Raw genomic sequence first — 18931 nt, 5'->3', positions numbered from 1 at the left:
TAACAAGCTTTGAAGTGGATTCTAAGGTACATAAATGGGTATCTGAGTAGAGTCCTGATTTATGGTGGAGCCTGTGGTGATGATAGAAAATAAAAAATTGAAAGAACTGTCGAATTTGATTATGCATGTTCTACGGATTCCAGAAAATCTATTTCTGGATATGTTTTCATTATGTTTGACATAACAATTAGTTGGAAAGCAACACTTCAGAAGGTTGTTTCCTTATCAACCACTGGAGCGGAAAGTATTGTCCTCACCGAAGCTGTGAAATAAGCATTGTGGCTTGAAGATTTTGCTAAGAAGCTGAATCTTCAAGGTCGAGCAATCACTGTTAAATGTGACAACCAAAATGTAGTATACTTGTCGAAGAATTCAGACTATCATGAGCAAATCAAACACATCGATGTGAGGCTGCATTTTGTTAGAGACATAATCGAGGGTGAAAAGTCCAAATGTTGAAGGTTTCGACTGAAGACAACGTTACTAATATGATCACCAAGACATTGCCAAGTTGCAAGTTTTTCCATTGTATGCAGTTGATAAAGGTACATGAAGAAAGCTAGTTTATTTCCTTGATGTTGTAGAGTTTGTTCCAAGGTGAAAATTTATGGTAATTGGATTGAACTCTAGTCTCGATAAGGGTTGGTTTGATAGAATTCGAAGTCTTGAATATTATAGTTGAAGCCCATTCAAGCACGCAGTTATCAAAATATGCTATGTTGTTAGGATGTCGAGTTAGGCCAGCTAGCCCAATTGCTTAAGTTAGCTTTGTAGTATATAAATAAACTAGTTTTCTCAGGTTGTTGAGAGATCATTGGTTGTTGTTATTCACTTGTAATCTTTTACCCTAATTGAGAAAGTGAATAGTAAATAGTTATAACCAATCCTGATTTTCTTCTTCTTTCTCTTTCATAAAAACTAAAGGGTTTCTTGTGTTTGTTCAAAAAAAATCATTCTTTCTCATAGTTTTAATTTGTTCTTGACAATGTTTGTTACTATATATAACTAGTCTAATATGTGATACTTTGGTAAACAATGTGTTCGAGACATTCAACTAAATATTTGTAACTTTATGTACACAATAATATATACAAAGTTTATTACATTTTCTTATATTTTCTATATTCTATAGTTTTTATATATTCAATCAAGAATCTTAGCATGGTATCAAGATTATAATTTCAAATTTGGTGGACCAGTTGCTATCATGTTTTCGCTATCGGGTCACCCACCATTTAGTTTCACGCTCGAGATGTTTAGTTCTAGGCATGATGGGGTGCGTTAAGAGTCCCACATTGGACAATATATCATGAACACATGCTTATAAGTTGGGTAACCCTCACTCAACAAGTCGGTTTTGCAGGATTGACTTAGACCTAGTCATATTTCTTAACATGTTACCAAGAGTCATGGTTTACCATGTGAAGAGAGATAATTCGCTGCATTTTATGAAGAAAACCCATTGTTTTCTATGTTACTTCATAAAAGTATTAGAGCTTAATATTATTTGAAGACCTTGTGTGGCTTGTTGTTGCCACTTGTTTATCTACATTTTTTAAGATTGAAGACTCATTTGAATTATTTGATATACTGTTTTGCTGTCTTGATGATGATTAGTTTTAATTGACTTTATTTTTCTTCCTCCAAGTGTTTAAGTATTGAGTTGTGCCTTATACTTGATGATTAAGTGTTTGATATTTACTTCTTTCGAGTGTTTAAAACCTTGATTCGTGGTTTCTACTTGATGGTAAGGTTTTTCTTGCCTTATTTGGCATTTTTGAAACCCGCGCCTAAACCCTAAACCCTTAACAGTAATTATTGTTATTTAACTTGTTTAATAAGTTAATTAGTTTTCTATTAAGGTTTAATCGCAAAGAGGTTCTAAATTATGAACTATAAAGGGCTCGTTTGGTGTGCAGGATAAGAGACAAGATATGATATTTGTATCATATCCTATCTCAATCCAGTGTTTGTTGACACAATAGGATAGACCTACAAAAAAGGCCCACTAGTGACGTAATTTTCATGCCACAACGTGTAAAAGCACGTCACAACCTATTTTTTGCGACGTGTAAACAGTTGGGTATACTTACTCAAGATATGGTTTAACTTCAACGCAGTTGATCAAGACATGAACATGTGCAGATTGCATTTCTTGTTGGGTCAACCAATGAATACCCTTCTTTCTAGATGGAAGACCTGGAAGCCCGAAGACTGATAAGGTGAATTGACTTCTTTCGTTAACATTTACAGGATTCCTTATGATTTTTGGAGTTAACATCAAGTTGTTGAAATAGTGACTGCAAAAATGTGATATCTCCCGATGCAAGTAATGTGCAAATATTGATCCTTCAACTTTAGCTTTATTTTTCACTAATCGTTTGAATCACCCATGAGCCTTTCAAACGGATACATCCACCTATAATGAACAGGTTCTCCAAGATAAGCTTCATATTTAATATGCATAAGTAGATGTTCCATGGAGTAAAAAAAATAGGCAGAAATATTTCTTCCAACTTACAGAGAATGACTGGAATATTTTGGTCCATGTTTGGGTAGAGAACCGTATACAATTGGTAGCAATTGTTCCATAAAAATGTGGCAATCATGACTTTTCATACCATGCTACTTCCCAGTGTTAGTGTCGGCACACCTTGCTAAATTTGAAGAATACACGTTGGGCATCCTCAATTCTTTTAAACATCGACAAACCGCTTTAGCTTCTTGTGAAGTCACAGTGTAACTAGCCTTGGGTTTTAATAATTATCCATTCGGTTGAGGCTTCAGCTCCAACTCTTTTCGATTACACCAAATTTCCATGTCTTGTCTCATTATCTTTTGTTTTGTCTTTAACATCCATCACTGTGTTAAATACATTATCAAAAAAAACTTCTTAATATGCATAACATCAATATTATGGCGCAACAAAAATATGGGAGGTCCCAAAATATACTTCTTTTTGTCCAATTGTGTTTGACTCCATATCCATGAATTCTACATGCTTTACCAATATCAGTGAATTTTGGTAGTTCACAAACTTGGTCATGTACAGCACCTGGTGACAATCGAGGTGGAGGAAGATCTGTTACCACTTCGCCTTTTTTGAAATCTTTCTTGCTTCTTATATAGGCATGATTTCTGGGTAAGAATTTGCGATGACAGTCAAACCACGAGCTCTTCCCCCTTTTATCCAACATAAACGCCTTAGTGTATTCCATGCATTGCGGACAACCCATTTTGCCATGCGTACCCCAACCAGACAACATGCCATATGCTGGAAAAATATTAATGGTCCACATCAAGGCAGCTCGTAAAGTAAAATTTTACAGGATATATCATTAGTGAATTCTCCAATCCACAACCTTTTCAAATCATCAGTTGAAGGTTGTAAGTACACATCGATTCCGGCTTTTGGACTCGACGGTCCTGGAATGATACAAGTCAGAAACATGTATGATTTTGTCATGCACATCTCAGGAGGGAGGTTGTAAGGGGTTACAATAACTGGTCAACAAGAATACACACTTCCAGACCCTTGAACATATGGAGTAAATCCATCAGAGCATAATCCAAGCCTGACATTTCTAGGTTCTACAGTAAAATTAGAATGTATCCTATCAATGTGCTTTCATGCCTCGCCATCAGATGGATGTCGCATAGTGCCTGGACTTTTTTTGTTTGTATGATGCCATGTCATCTGACTTGCACTATGCATTGAATCAAACCCTTTTTTTAACCTTGGTATAATCGGAAGATAAAACATGGACTTCACTGTTACACGTGTTTGCTTACGAGTAACGTCTTTACTTTGAACTTGATATCTTAGACTCTTACAGAACTTACAATCCTCCAACAATCCATCATTAGTACCAAACTCATTGTCATAAAACAACATGCAATCATTAATGCAACAATCAATCTTTCTTACACTTAAACCCAACTTCGACACCAACTTCTTTGCATTATAAAAAGTTGTAGGCGAGTTGTCTTTCGTTGCAGTTGAGTCCAACATCATTTTTGTGAAGAATTCCAAACACTGATCAGTAACATTCTAATTTGACTAGGCTGCCAATAATCTCACACACATTGATAACTTTGAGTCCGACGACCCCTCAAATTACGGTATATTCATCTCATTCAACAACTAATAAAATCTCTGTGCTTCCTCATTCGGCAACTCTTCCCCATCAAAATCTTCAGGTTGATCATAGGTCACGTTCACACCAAAAGCATCCTCAACTATGTCACCAATCAGATTAAAGTTTTCCTCATATTCCATAGTCGATCGACTACTTGAAGCATACATATTGCTAGTCTCGGGTATGTTCCTCGGCAGTTTTTCACCATTATACGTCCAAACCCAATAATTTTGAATGAAATCCCTTCTATGCAAATGACATTTTACTTCCTCTGGGTCACTAATTATAGGTCTACATTCACATTTAAGACACATACACCTAACTCCCCCTTTGCTTCAACAAATTCCTAAGCAAATGCCCTTGTGATAAACCCACCAACTCTTTCTATTGTACAAAATAATTTTTAAAAAAATATAATTGTTTTACAAAATAATGAGTTTTTTCAATAATGTCAATGAGTTTTTTTTTTAATTATAAGAAAATATTTTGTATCATGTGTGAACCAAACACATGATATCATAAGTCTTTTCCTGTCTGTATCATATCTTTTGCTTATTGTATCATATCATACGCACCAAACGGACCCTAAAAGAATATTCTCCTTAATACAATACTCCCTATGTTCCTTTATAAATGACACTTTTATAAAAAAAAAAAGTTTGTTTCAATTTAGTTGTCACTTTCAAATTTTAATGTAATAATTATTATAGTTTTGTCAAAATTGTCCCTAACTAATTATTATGAGATAAAGAAAAGTATATTAAATTGATTAAAAGTTAAAGGTATTATAAACAAAACAAAATATATAGCTTAAAAAGTATCAATCATTATTAATTTTTTTTAATATGTGTAAAAAGTCAAAATGTGACAATTAAAAATGAACGACGAGGGAGTAATAATTTAATATATCCTTGTTACGACGTATTTGATGCATATTTTTCCTATACCTCAAAAAATCATTCACCACATTGAAACTTTATGCAGGAACTACCTTTGGAGCAACAGGGACGAAGCAACAAGGAAAGCTCCAATTTCATGGGATACGGTTTGTAATCCGAAAGGAGCAGGAGGGCTAAATATTGTCTTTCTTAAAGAATGGAACCAAGCTCCCATTGCGAAATTACTTTGGAACTTGCAAGCGAAAGCGGACAAGCTGTGGGTGAGATGGGTTAACACATATTACCTCAAAGACCACGATATTATGAGTTGGAATGTGAAACAAAATTGTTCCTGAATCATGAAAAGAATTATTAAGTGTAGAGACATGATCAAAGATATGGAATACTGGAAAGAAGTGCAAACCGGCAAGAAGTTTTGTACGAGAAAGATGTATCAAGCTATTAGAGGGACGAAAGAGAAAGTGAGATGGCACAAAATTATGATAAACAATGGGGCTAGACCACGAGCCCTTTTCACCCTTTCGATGACTCTCAATGGTAAGTTCCCAACCAAAGATCGGCTCATCAGGTTCGGTATGGTATTGGATCCGAAATATAGTTTTTGTGATAAGGAGGAAACATTAGATCATATCTTCTTTAGATGCACTGTGATGTGTGAGACTTGGAAGAGAGTTCTAAGTTAGATAGGTATACATAGAACTCCTTTGGATTGGAATACGGAATGAGATTAGCTAAGTGTGGAAGCTCGAAAAAAAGGTTGGAGACGACAAATTTTAAAAATTGCTTGTGCATAAACGGTTTATGAGCTTTGGAAAAGGAGAAATGAGAAGATTTTTTCCCATATTGACTTGACCCCAAATGTTGATGTTAAGATCATAGATAGTATCATTTGGAGATGTAATTCGAACAAATTGTTAAGTACCCATGTTAATGTGAGTACGCGTAGCATAGCTTAGTTTGTTTGGTGTCTGAATCCTTGCGATCGGCGTGTACTTATCTGTTTTTGGTTATAATAAGATAATAAATGCTTTATTTTCAAAAAAAATAAAATTGAAATTATTTACTCAATAGTGCTAAAGTTTTTTTTTTTAACTATACAAAATTATTATTTTTATTACCAATTTATAAGTTTTAAAATATTTTATAAAATAATTTTCAATAGTGTCAATGAGTTTTTTTATTATAAAAAATATTTAGTATCATGTGTGAACTAAACACATGATATAATAAGTCTTTTTTTTGTCTGTATGATATCTTATCCTAGTCCTGCATACCAAACATACCCTAAAAAATATTCCCCTTAATATAGTAATAATTTAACAGATACAATGCCTTTGAAATATGCTCCTCATTTTTAGTATGAATTAATTAATCACTTGTAACCATCTTTTACTAAATAATTTACATTTTCCCACTTAATAACGTTCATACCCTTAATAGAAATTACTTATGATATCATCTATATATACAAGACAGTTTTAACATTATACTCCTTAAATGTTTCTTAACATATAACCTGCATAATGCAATTCTACTATATATCAGCATCATTGTAATATGAAATTATTATCTACCTATCATTGTAAAATTGAAACTCAATTAACATTATACTCTCAAACTTCAAAATGGAAGATGGCAAAGAAATGAAGATAGCAAGATTTTCAAGTTGTCGTGGGGTCGCATTTGAGATCAATCCTAGCAGAAGAAGCAGCCCTTTTGCAATAGATTCACCACCAAAACCAGAAAGATCAATCGGAACATGGCTTTGGATTCCATGGACAAGAAACAATTCATTCAAAATTCTTCCTCAGCCTCAAGCTATTAGTCCGACTCGGAGTCGAGCAAGCAGCCACTTCTGTGACATCAACATCGACGCAGACGATGTCGAGCTAGAGTTTTTTTCTGAAGTAGAAGACACGGAAAGAAACCAAGAGAAAGTTAAGGTACTGCCAAAAGCAGAACCAACAAAAAGAAATTCGAGGCTGTCTATTATTCTGCTAGATCAAGGTTTCACAGTTTACAAAGGACTATTCATGGTTTGCATAACCTTGAATATGTTAGCACTTGCTCTTTCAGCTTCAGGGAATTTTTCATATGGAAGATCAAAAGCTACACTTTTCTCCATTGGAAACATTCTTGCTCTAACATTATGTCGAAGCGAGGCAGCTTTAAGGTTTCTCTTCTGGTTTGTTGTCATCACAATAGGGAAGCCTTTTGTTTCTCTTAGAATCAAAACAGCAACAACTTCATTTCTTCAAAGTGTTGGAGGAATTCATAGCAGCTGCGGCGTTTCCTCGATAGCATGGCTAGTTTATTCTCTCGTCCTCACGATCAAAAACAACGATAAAACCTCGCCCGAGATTCTTGTCGTTGCATTCACCATCCTCTCGCTCATCACGCTCTCTTCGCTCGCAGCTTTTCCTCTTATCCGCCATCTGCATCACAATGCTTTCGAGCGAATCCACAGATTCTCCGGTTGGTTAGCTCTTATCCTTCTATGGTTATTCATTCTTCTTAGTATAAGCTATGAGCCTAGTTCAAAAACCTATCACCTAACCTTTTCAAAGATGGTTAAGAAACAAGAGTGTTGGTTCACTTTAGCCATCACAATTCTCATTTTGATCCCTTGGTTAAGTATCAAAAAAGTACAAGTTCATGTCACAGCACCATCAAACCATGCATCAATTATCAAATTCGAAGGCGGTGTTAAACCGGGTTTATTCGGTCGAATTAGTCCATCACCATTATCTGAATGGCATGCATTTGGAATCATATCAGATGGAAAAAATGATCACATGATGCTAGCTGGTGCAGTTGGTGATTTCACAAAATCACTAGTTTCTTCACCTCCAAAACATCTCTGGATTCGATCCGTTCATTTCGCTGGATTACCTTATCTAGTAAACCTCTATCAAAAAGTGTTGCTAGTAGCAACAGGTTCCGGAATATGCGTGTTCTTGTCATTTCTTCTGCAGAAAAACAAAGCTGATGTGTATTTGATTTGGGTTGCTAAAGACATTGAAATGAACTTTGGAAATGAGATAAAGGAACTAGTTGGAAAATACTCAAAGGAGAAAGTGATTGTTCATGATACCGCAGTTTCGGGTCGTCCTAATGTCGCTGAGATTAGTGTTAATGCTGCTATTAATTGGAATGTTGAAGTTGTTATTGTTACTAGTAATCCTGAAGGTAGTAGAGATGTTGTTAGAGCTTGTAACAAAGCTAAGATTCCTGCATTTGGTCCCATTTGGGACTCATGAATTGCTCAAAATTACAGTAACTTGTAATGCAAGTAATTTATTATTACTTCTATTTTTTCATGAAACAGTGTAGAAAACCAATAAATTACTTTTGTTTACCTATAGTAACCATATTGTAACACATTCATTAAATAAATAATGTTGACTATGTGTAAATGCAAGTTGATTCATTTTTCCTATAAAATAAGGTATAACTCAAATTTAATGATATGCCACTTTCTTTTAATCAAGAAGTTCTTTTTTTAATAAAATGATTATTCTTGTGCTGGATTGAAAGATACACCTTAATTATAAAATGTATAACTATTATTAATACAGGATTTGGTAGGTAAAAATAGATTAAATAATTTGCCAGGAACATTAGCAATAACACAATGTTATAAAAGTATATTATTACACTCAAAATGCATCAAATTACAACATTGACTTACAAAAGACATTAACATAAGAAGATATACTTGCTATTATTGACAATCTCAAGAATGAGATTGCAATTTATTCACACAACTTCATAAAACAAAACCACAAACATTGAACTTTTTCAGTGACAGCTAATTAAGATTAACATAATACTAAACCTCTGCATCAAACAAACACATTCATTGTCTTCAAAGATTTTTTGTTGGTGCTCTATATCCTTCATGCTTGGCACGATCAAGAGAGTGAGAATCTGACCCAATATTCTTCTGCATTGACTTTTCTACTTGATCATCTTCACCAACAACAATGGCTTTAGTTGTCTGTGCAATCTCAGCTATAGTTTCACCAATAGCATCCAAAACACCACCACCAGCATCTTGTCCCTTTTGAGTAATAGTAGTAGTGCCACCATGTTCCTTAACTTTGGTATTAGCAGCATTATCTATTGGTTTAATCATGCTACTTCCAATGTCACTCACAGTTTCAGTCACAGCTCCTAATATATCACTTCCTTTTCCTTGCACCTTCTCTTGAAGATTGGTTCCTTGTGCTCGAGTTCTTTCTCCACTTGGTGTCACTTTTTGTGTAAAGTTGCTCACATTTGATGGCAAGATTTCTTCACCTTCCTAAAATCAAATCTCAATATTCAGTCTAATGTAAACAATTGAAAATGAGAAAGAGTGTAATAAAAGTTATGAATATAAAAAACAGAACCTGAAGTTGAGTAGCCCTTTTAGCCTCATATTCACGCCATGATTCTTCTTTCTTCCTAGCAGTATACTCTTTTGCAGTCTCACCAGCAGAAGCAGCCAAACCTTTCACAGTTTCCACCGACTTTGCTGCAAGCTCAGAAGCCTTTGGTGCAACATATCCAACCGTTCCTTCAACAGCATTCGCCACAGCCTTAGTTCCATCCACTGTCAACTGTGTAGCATAATGCGACGCAGTCCACCCTGCCACAGTGGCCTTCTCCTTCAAATCAACAGCCACTTTGGCGGCAACTTCCGCAGCACACTTGGCTTTCTCTGCCGCTGTCTTCCCTGTCTCCATAGTATAGTCTTTCGCTTGAACAGCCGCACACTTGGCTTTCTCCGCTGCAGGAGTAGCATACTCCGCCGCAGTTCTTGCGGCATTTGAAACTGTGTCTCTTGTTGCTTCATAACCTTGTTGTGTCTTTTCAAGAGTTGTATTTTTAGCCTGTGCTGCTCTCTCAGCCGCAGCTTTTGCAGCATTTGAAGCAGTGTCTCTTGTCACTCCATAACCTTGTTGTGTTTTCTCAACAGTTGCATCTTTAGCTTGTGCTGTTTGTGTTGTATTACTCAGTGTTTCATTTGTTGCTTGTTTTGCTCTTTCGTATTTCTCTTGTGCTGCTGCAAGCGCTTCCAATGAACTTTGTTGAGCTTGGTTTCTATACTTCGAAATCTCTTCCATTGTTAACCTCTTCTCTTCTTCCTCTTTGGCTCTCTCTCTTGCTCTCTCTCTTTCCTCCGCAGCACTTTTCTCCAATATCACACCTTGATTTTCAGCACCAACTACTCTTCCTCTACCAAAATCTTCTTTTTCTCTTACTCCGCGTTCTGCTACATTTGCATTCAAAGGAACACCTGCGCGATCAAGGTAACTTTCTGATACATTTGCATTCAAAGGAACACGTGCACCACGATCAAGGTAAGTTTGATTCTCGTTGCGAGGGAGAGACTGAAAGTTTGGTGCAACTTCGCGAGTCTCTCTATGCTCGTAGTGGGTTGTCCTTTGAGGGACATTGCCTTCCATGTTTTGAATCTTTCTCTCGGTTGTGATGTTTTCTCTGCGAGATAATTGCTCAGACGCCATTGATGATGGATGTGTGTGTGTGTGTGTTTTTTTTTTCTGTTTTGGTTGGTATTGCAAAAAAGAACAGAACAAAAGTACTATGTACGGTTTGTCTTTAGATGTTTTTTTTGAGATGTTTGATGAACTTGTTTGTGTTAATGTAGTTGTTTTTTTGTATGTTGATGGTCATGGAAATGAGAATGTGTGTGATTTATGGAAAATGGTATTGGCGGTTTGAAGAGGTTGGTGATGAAAGGTTTTTGCATGAGAGAGGACAAGTGTGCCTGTTACTGACACGTGTTATGATGTTGTGTGACTCAGCATAGTGAAAATGAAAATTACAATGATTGGATCATAAATGACGCTGGGTTTTTCATGTTTAAAGACGCGTGGGAAGTTTAAAGAGTGCCATGTATGAGCTTGTGCTTGGTGATTGTATGGTAAGACACATGGCTGGTTCCGACTAGTATGGTTATTTGTCGATGGGGATGGTTTATTCAGGAATATTCAATTCAGTCTTTGCTACTTTACCGTCTATTCGGGTACAGAATGGAGTTCAACTATTTAGTTAAGATCAAAAGATTTATGTTTCTATAAATTATTAAACTATATATTAGATGTATTTTCATTTAAGTTGGTTAAACTTAGTTTGTTAGGCTAAATATAGTTTGTTACTTGAGAATAGTTGAGAATAGTTTGTTACTCGAAATTTCTTTACCCACCTCCTACCCTTCTTAAACACCTCTGGCGAATTTACCAAAATACCCCTTGTTTCGGAAATGAATTTCCGAAAACGTACTTTTTATTTAAAAAAAAAAGTTGTTTTCGGAAATGCACTTCCGAAAACACGAAAAAAAAGGTGTTTTCGGAGATGCATTTCCGAAAACACCCCCCTTTTTGAGTTTTCGGAGATACATTTCCGAAAACACCCCTGATCGTACCTGATCAGGAGAATCGTCAAGGCACAATATCTGGCTTGAAGAGCAAGATGGGGGGGTACCTGCAAGGTTCTCCGATGCTTAAGTCAGTAGCTATCAGAGAATGAGGTTTAGAGTGAAGAATAGAATACCTGACCCTCTAGTGAAGAGGGTATTTATAGCCCCCAGCGCTGGGCCAAGGTTCCCTAATTGGGCCAGATCCAATTGGAGGCCCACATGCTAGGGAACTGCCAGAGCGTCCCATGTTAGGGCTGAGTCAGCAGGAGACTCACGTTCTGGATGCACATAGCGTAGGGTTCGGAGATGGTTGACCGAATCCTTCGCTGAGACGTGACGCGTGGTCTTCGTGCGTGGATAACTCTTGACGGTTATCCAATGGGTGGGCCCAAAGATTTGGGCCTGCTCGGCCAGAGTCTTCGCGAAGGGCAGCCCTTATCGGTTGCCCAGTAATTGGGTCCAAGGGAATTGGGCCTGCTCGGCTGGTAACAAGGGTTGGGCCTGCTCGGCCCAGTCCAGAACAGGAGCCCCCCAAGTCATTAGCCTTATAAGGGTGGTGACTTTAACGAGGAGGTTTAGCCGAGCACGGGTAACGTTTCTAAATCCCGGGCTACTCGAGGACTTTGGTCGGCCGTTTGTCTTTGGTTTTTGGCGTTTTGGTTGTCACTCGTCAGCGTGATTGACAGGTGTCAGCTGTGTAGGCTGTAATCATTACTGCGCCGTTTTTAGGGATGGAAATAGGCGGCGTCTTTTGGAGTTTCCAAGACCCTTGGGACGCGTGGCAGCCTTTCGTGGAGGGAGCCGCCTTTGGGGTGTAGGCAATGATGGCGTCTCCTAGGCTGCCTAGGCCATCATGACACCCTTTGGCCTTCTTTCCCTATATAAAGAGTGAGGAGATCACTCATTTGACACTTAACATTTTCCAAGCCTTCAAGATTCGCTCACTGCTCTCCTGCTCGTCTCGTTCACATCTTCTTCGCTTTCTTCAAGTAAGTTCCTCGTCTCCTTCATATTTTTATTTAAGTTTTATGTATTAGTTTTGAGTGCGGAGGGCACGATTGATGAGTGTGACGAGCAAGGTTTATGAATTAACCGAGGATACCAAGAAGATGATCGTTTCTCCCATGCGTTTGCCGAGTGAGTTTTGAGTGAACGGAGCTAGAACGTTTGAATGAGACGTCCAGCTTTTAGGATTACTAGGGAGTAGTATGAAGGCCACGAGCGGAGGAGGTTGCATGTCTCTGCCCGTCTCAGCTTCAGTTGGTTGCGCCTCTGCCCGTCTCAGCTTCATCCCAACGCTTTAGCGTTCTTAAGGGCCTTTGAGATCGTATGCGGGTACTTGGAGGTCGAAGCGACTCTGCCCCTTTTCTTCAGAGTGTTTCATTTGCAGAGGTTGCGTGATCCAAACGGCAAGTGGAGTTGGGTGTCGTTTAAGCAGCCGAAGAAGCTGTTCGCCATTTACCAGGACTCTATCAAGCATTTTAAGAGTCGGTATTTTATAATCAAGCCGCTCACTCCTGATGTCGAGAATCATTTGTTCGAGGAGCGCGAGTATATTGAGGATGGGGTGAGGAGAGTGGGCCCGTCTGCTCGGTTTCCGTTGGAGTGGCAGCCTGACCACTTCGAGCGCGGGACCGACTATTTCATCTTCCGTGACGAGGACCTCAATGAGCGTGATACTGGGGCGTATCAACGGCTCGCCTCCTTCGTGGACGGGTTTAGACCGGCAATATGTACCTATCCCAACGGGGATCCCCTATTCGAGGAAGATGGAGGCCCTATGCTGGAGCCTCGGCACATCAACACCAAAGCTATCCTCGAGTGCGGAAGTTACGGGGACGCTATGATTTTGTTAGGTGAGATAGCTATTATTTGTTCAAACAATACCTTTTTGGTTCTAACTCTTTATTTTGCAGGAAAAATGGCCGACTTGCATGACAAAGTTACGAAGATGCGGGCCAAGAACAAGGGGGCCATCAAAGCGTCTGGGAAACGATCGCGGGTCGAGGAGGTCAAGGCGGCTGCCGCGGGTGTCCCTGACAGTGGCTCTCCTTCGTCAGTTGGGACGACCTCGCGTGGTTCTCCAGCCGGAAAGAAGCAAAAGAATGAAGGGACCGCGGAGCTTCGGCCTCTTATCATTGACAACCCCTCCGATGAAGACATAGTGCTGCCCTCTTGTACTCTGCACAGGGGAATCTTCTCAAAGAAGAATGTGCTCCTCGAGCGCGAGGAGGTGAGGCACATCGTCAGGCGTGACCGGGTGGCTCGAGACAAGGACCTGTCCGAGGACCTCGAAGGGATGATGAGGGTGGCCGCCTTGGCCTTGGCTCTCAATGCTCAAAATGTCTGTCCTCAGAAGGACTACGATGCTCTCCAGACTAAATATGATGAGTTAGAGCACGAGTTCGAACAGTACAAGGACAAGTATGAGGTCCAGAGCGGCATAGTGGAGGACCTCGTCAAAGAGCAGAATAAGGTCGCGGACTTGGAGGCCGAGGGAAAAAGGCTCCGCGAGAGAATTGCTGAGTTGGAGAGGGCTTATCTCCCTGCTGCCGAGGAGGATGAAGACGAGAAAGCCTTGGTGACGCGTTCTCATCTTTTGGGCAAGGTGAGGGAGTTGGAGGTCGACTGTGTTGCTACCTTGGGGTCGGTTTCAAAGCTGCAGTGGATCAGCTGAAAGTCCTCAATCCGCGCCTGGTGACGAAGGGCATTGGTCCCTATCATAAGGTCGTGGACGGGCGAATTGAAGCAAACCCGGAGTTCGAGGACTGGGAAGACGAGCAAGAGTCCCCGGGTGAGGACATCGGTGCCGAGGATGAGGATGGTGATGTTTGACCCGTTTAACTTTGGTTGTGGCCTGTGTGCCAGTTTTGTGGCCTGCGTGCCAATGTTTTGTGGCCTGCGTGCCAATGTTTTTAAAGGGGCGATGCCCGGATAATGTTTGTAATATTTGGATATCCCGGCCAGTTTGGTCGGATTTTAATGTCATTGTGCTTTATGTTTCAACATTTACTTGTGCTTATCTGATTTTATCGTTGAATGTTTTATGTCTATGCTCGAATAATGCTCGTGCTCGACCGAGGTTTATGGCCCGGGCGTATGGGGAACGGTCCGGGTGCGCAGAGCAGGTGTGCGCTATAAGCGAGCTCGAGGCCGCGGTCGGGGCCAGGTGCTCGCGGCGTGAACGATCCCATCGCGAGCTGGGGTTCTGCCGTGCAGGTACTTCCGCGGAGGGTCTGTGTGTAAGGCCCGCCGCGTAGTCGGCTTTGCCTCCTGGTAGGGTTATCCGACTGAAGCTGTCGTGGAACATACGCGCTTGTACCATGGCGCGAGTCCTTGCCCAGCTTTCCTCGTGTTCGTTACGAGCGGCCGAGTAGCGTTAGGTAGGGTTTCTAACTGTAGTAGCGTCTGAGTTTTTCAGCGTTCCAAGGTCGAGCAAGTTTTTCACCGAGTAGGTTCTCGAGGTAATACGCACCGTTTTCGGTTTTGTCGTAAACTCGGTACGGGCCTTCCCAGTTCGGGGCTAGTTTGCCTTCGCGTGAATCTTTCATGTTCCTACGGAGCACTAAGTCTCCGACTTCGAAGGAGCGCTTGATAACTTTGGTGTCATGTCTTAACGCTATTTGTTGTTTCAATTTCGCTTCTCGCAGGGAGGATCCTGTTCGGATCTCCTCGACCATGTCGAGCTCTTCTCTCATAGCTTCGTCGTTGAGTTCTTCCTCGAGAGGTGACTCAGTCCGACGAGACGGTTCTCGGATCTCCACGGGGATCACGGCTTCGGTGCCATAGGTTAGCCGGAATGGTGTTTCGCCCGTGGTTGAATGTGGGGTCGTCCTGTATGCCCAGAGGACGCTGTGTAGCTCTTCGACCCAAGCTTTTTTCGCTTCGCCCAGCCTTCTCTTCAATCCACGGAGAATGACCCGGTTGGCGGCTTCAGCCTGTCCGTTGGTTTGTGGGTGCTCGACCGAAGTGAAGTGTTGCTTTGTCCCGAGTTTGGCCACGAATTCCTGGAATTTTCTGTCCGTGAACTGGGTGCCGTTGTCGGTTATTATCGCCTGTGGTACTCCGAATCGAGCGAGTATGTTCCTCTTGTAAAATCGGAGTACGTTTTGGGATGTGATTTTAGCGAGCGCTTCAGCTTCTATCCATTTTGTGAAGTAATTTACAGCGACCACCAGGTATTTGTTTTGGTAGGATCCGACCGGGAAAGGTCCGAGGAGGTCCATTCCCCACGTAGAGAAAGGCCAAGGTGAGGAGAGAGATTTGAGCTCGTTTGGTGGTGCCAGGTGCATGTCGGCGTGACGCTGGCATTTGTCGCATTTCTTGACATACTCTTTGGCGTCCTGCTGCATGGTCGGCCAGTAATAGCCGGCTCTGAGGGCTTTCCTAGCTAGTGACCGCCCACCGAGGTGCTGGCCGTTGATTCCATCATGGAGCTCCTGGAGTACCTCTAGTGCTTGCGAGGCATCGATGCATTTAAGGAGGGGGATGGAGAAACCTCGTCGGTACAGCTTGTTTTCGAGGATAGTGTATGAGCACGGTCGTCTCTTAATTGTTGAGGCTTCTTTCGCGTCGGCGGGGAGCTCGTCTTTTGTGAGGAAGTTGTACACTAGGGTCATCCAGCATTGGTCGTCCCCGATGGCGAATATCTGTAGAACTCGCGCGTTTTCGCCTACACTTGGCCTGGGCAGAATTTCTTGGATAACCGATTTGTTTCCCCCTTTCTTTCTCGTGCTCGCAAGTTTGGACAGTATGTCGGCGCGCGAGTTGTGTTCTCGGGGGATATGCTCGACTTCTGCTTTGGCGAATTTTTTCATCTTATCTCTGACGAGCGCGAGATATTCGGCGAGTACGTCGTTTTTGGCCTGGTATTCGCCGCTGATATGAGATGCGACGATTTGGGAATCAGTGTAGATCTTGACCTCTCGTGCCCCTATGTCCTCGGCGAGTCTCAGTCCCGCGAGGAGGGCTTCATACTCGGCCTGGTTGTTCGACGTGTTGAAGGAGAGGACTAAAGATACTTCTATGATAAGACCTTCGTCCTTTTCCAAGATAATGCCTGCCCCGCTGCCCGAGCTGCTCGACGCGCCATCTACGTAGATGGTCCACTTGTCTTTAGTTGTGTCGGGCGAGTCGGCGATAGAGGTCATCTCGGCTACGAAGTCCGCTAGCGCCTGAGCTTTTAATGCTTTCCTGCTTTCATACTGTACGTCGAATTCCGAAAGCTCGAGGGACCATCTTAACATTCTGCCGGCCATGTCTGGTCGGCTGAGGAGTTGTTTGATGGGTTGATCCGTCCGAACGAAGATTGTGTGGGCGAGGAAGTAGTATCGTAGCCTTCTGGCCGCTATTACTAGGGCCATGGCGACTTTCTCGATCTGTTGGTATCGTACTTCGGGTCCCTGTAGGGCTTTGCTGGTAAAATACACAGGTTTTTGCCCGTCTACGGTTTCTCGGATCAAAGCCGCGCTGACTGCCTCGTTTGAGACGGCCAGGTAAAGGTACAGAGGCTCGTTGTCGTCGGGTCGAGAAGGACGGGCGGCGAGGAAAGTACTTGCTTGAGGTGTGCCAGTGCTTGCTCGCACTCTTCGGACCACTCAAAGGCTGCTTCTTTGCGTAGCAGCTTAAAGAAAGGGAGGGCGTGCTGGGCGGATTTCGCGACGAAACGTGATAGCGCAGTGAGCATCCCGTTTAATACTTGGATGGATTTTTTATTGTTAGGAGTAGGGAGCTCAGAGAATGCTCGGCATTTATCCGGGTTGGCTTCTATTCCCCGTTCGGTCAGATAGAAACCGAGGAATTTTCCTGCTCGGACGCCGAAAGTGCATTTCTCTGGGTTGAAGCGCATCTTGCAGGATCTGGCCCGCTCTAATACGCGCTCGAGATGGGAGGTGTGGTCGGTGTCCCCTCGAGACTTTACGATCATATCGTCCATGTATACCTCGAGGGTGTCGCCGATCTCCCCTCGAAACACTTTGTTCATCATCCGTTGATACGTGGATCCTGCGTTTTTGAGGCCGAAGGGCATTACGTTGTAGTAATAGTTGCCCGACTCGGTCATAAACGCCGTGTACTGCTTGTCACTCCTCGCCATGGGGATCTGGTTGTAACCTGAATAAGCATCCATAAAAGACAATAGTTTATAGCCGGCCGAGTTGTCGACCAGTCTATCAATGTTTGGTAAAGGATAGGCGTCTTTTGGACATGCCCGGTTAACATCAGTATAATCAACACACATTCTCCATTTTCCATTAGATTTCTTAACAAGTACAACGTTTGAGAGCCAAGTTGAATACTTGGCCTCGGAATAAAATTTGCCTCTAGGAGGTCTTTTACAGCTTTCTCGGCAGCCTCCGCTTTCTCGGGAGACTGCCGACGCCTACTTTGAACTACGGCCTTTGCGGCTGGATCGATGGAGAGGTGGTGGCAGGCGACCTCAGGGTCGAGTCCGGGCATTTCCGCGGCGCTCCAGGCGAACAGATCAGCATTGGCTCGGAGGCAGGCTATGAGCTGCTTCCTCGGAAGGTCTGGGATCCCTTTACCGATTTTCACTGCTTTGTCAGGGTTTTCGCCCAAGGGGACCAGCTCGAAATCTCCGTCCGGAACTGGTCGGAAGGGGTGAGGTGACTTCGACCGCGTCTCTTCCCCAGTCTTTAGTTCTTCCTCTGCAAACCGGGCATCCAGGTCGACTGAACTGACGTTGGTTGTCTGATGCGGGTCTTCTCGAGGATGCTTGTCTTCGGCCCTTGGCTTTTTGTTGGAGCTGGTCGGTGGAGCGATCAGTTCTAATCCTTTGATGGTGGCCACTCGTCCTGTTCTCGTGTAGAACTTCATCTTCAGGTGGACAGTGGATGGTACGGCGGTCAGCTCGGCCAGAGTGGGGCGTCCGATGATGCAGTTGTACAGGGTTTTGCAGTCGATCACCAAGAATCTGGTTTTGACTTGCCTAGAGGCCTCCCCTTCTCCGAAGGTGACAATCAGCTCGACGTAACCCCATGGTTTAGTGGTAGCTCCGTTGAAACCTTGAAGGTCTGAACCCACATAGGGAGTAAGGTGCGAGTCGTCCAGCTGGAGTGTCCGGAAGAGATGAGAGTACATGATATCGACCGAGCTGCCTTCATCGACTAAGACTCGTCGGACATCGAAGTTCGCCATTCTGGCTCGGACGAGCAGAGGAATCGTGGCGTTTGGAGCTCCGCCGGGCAGTTCTTCCAGGTAGAAGGTGATTGGTTCTGACTTTCCTCGAAACTTTCGCAGTGTAGGGCCGAGGTCTGTGTTGGCGCTGAGCAACTCATCGAACTTTCTCTTCACTGAACTGATGGTGAGGGAGCCCGGATCTCCGCCGTTGGAGACGACCATGGCGAATGGAAATTCTTCCCATTTGCTGAGTGTGGCAGACACCCCGACCGATGGTATGAAGTCTTTAGGTCGGGTGACGGACAGGGCTATTTGCAAGGGTCTGTTGT

At 42.3% G+C, this 18931-nt stretch overlaps 2 protein-coding genes across 2 annotated transcripts; one reads left to right on the top strand and one right to left on the bottom strand.

Moving 5' to 3' along the window:
• Positions 1 to 6536: 6536 nt before the first annotated feature.
• On the top strand, positions 6537 to 8426 carry LOC131626744 (adenylate-forming reductase 06235-like). Its single transcript, XM_058897579.1, has one exon. It carries the CDS (start codon positions 6664 to 6666, stop codon positions 8296 to 8298), a length of 1635 nt encoding a protein of 544 aa, XP_058753562.1. The 5' UTR covers positions 6537 to 6663; the 3' UTR covers positions 8299 to 8426.
• Positions 8427 to 8675: 249 nt separating this feature from the next.
• LOC131626773 (seed biotin-containing protein SBP65-like) lies at positions 8676 to 10723 on the bottom strand. Its single transcript, XM_058897614.1, has 2 exons — positions 9433 to 10723; positions 8676 to 9344 (listed from the first exon to the last, which is right to left on the bottom strand). Exons 1-2 carry the CDS (start codon positions 10549 to 10551, stop codon positions 8907 to 8909), a joined length of 1557 nt encoding a protein of 518 aa, XP_058753597.1. The 5' UTR covers positions 10552 to 10723; the 3' UTR covers positions 8676 to 8906.
• Positions 10724 to 18931: the final 8208 nt, after the last annotated feature.

Source organism: Vicia villosa, unplaced genomic scaffold (genome assembly GCF_029867415.1).
Source record: "Vicia villosa cultivar HV-30 ecotype Madison, WI unplaced genomic scaffold, Vvil1.0 ctg.000320F_1_1, whole genome shotgun sequence".
Taxonomy (NCBI): Eukaryota; Viridiplantae; Streptophyta; class Magnoliopsida; order Fabales; family Fabaceae; genus Vicia; species Vicia villosa.
The sequence above is the reverse complement of the archived record's forward strand: the minus strand, read 5'-3'. Positions and strand labels throughout refer to the sequence as shown.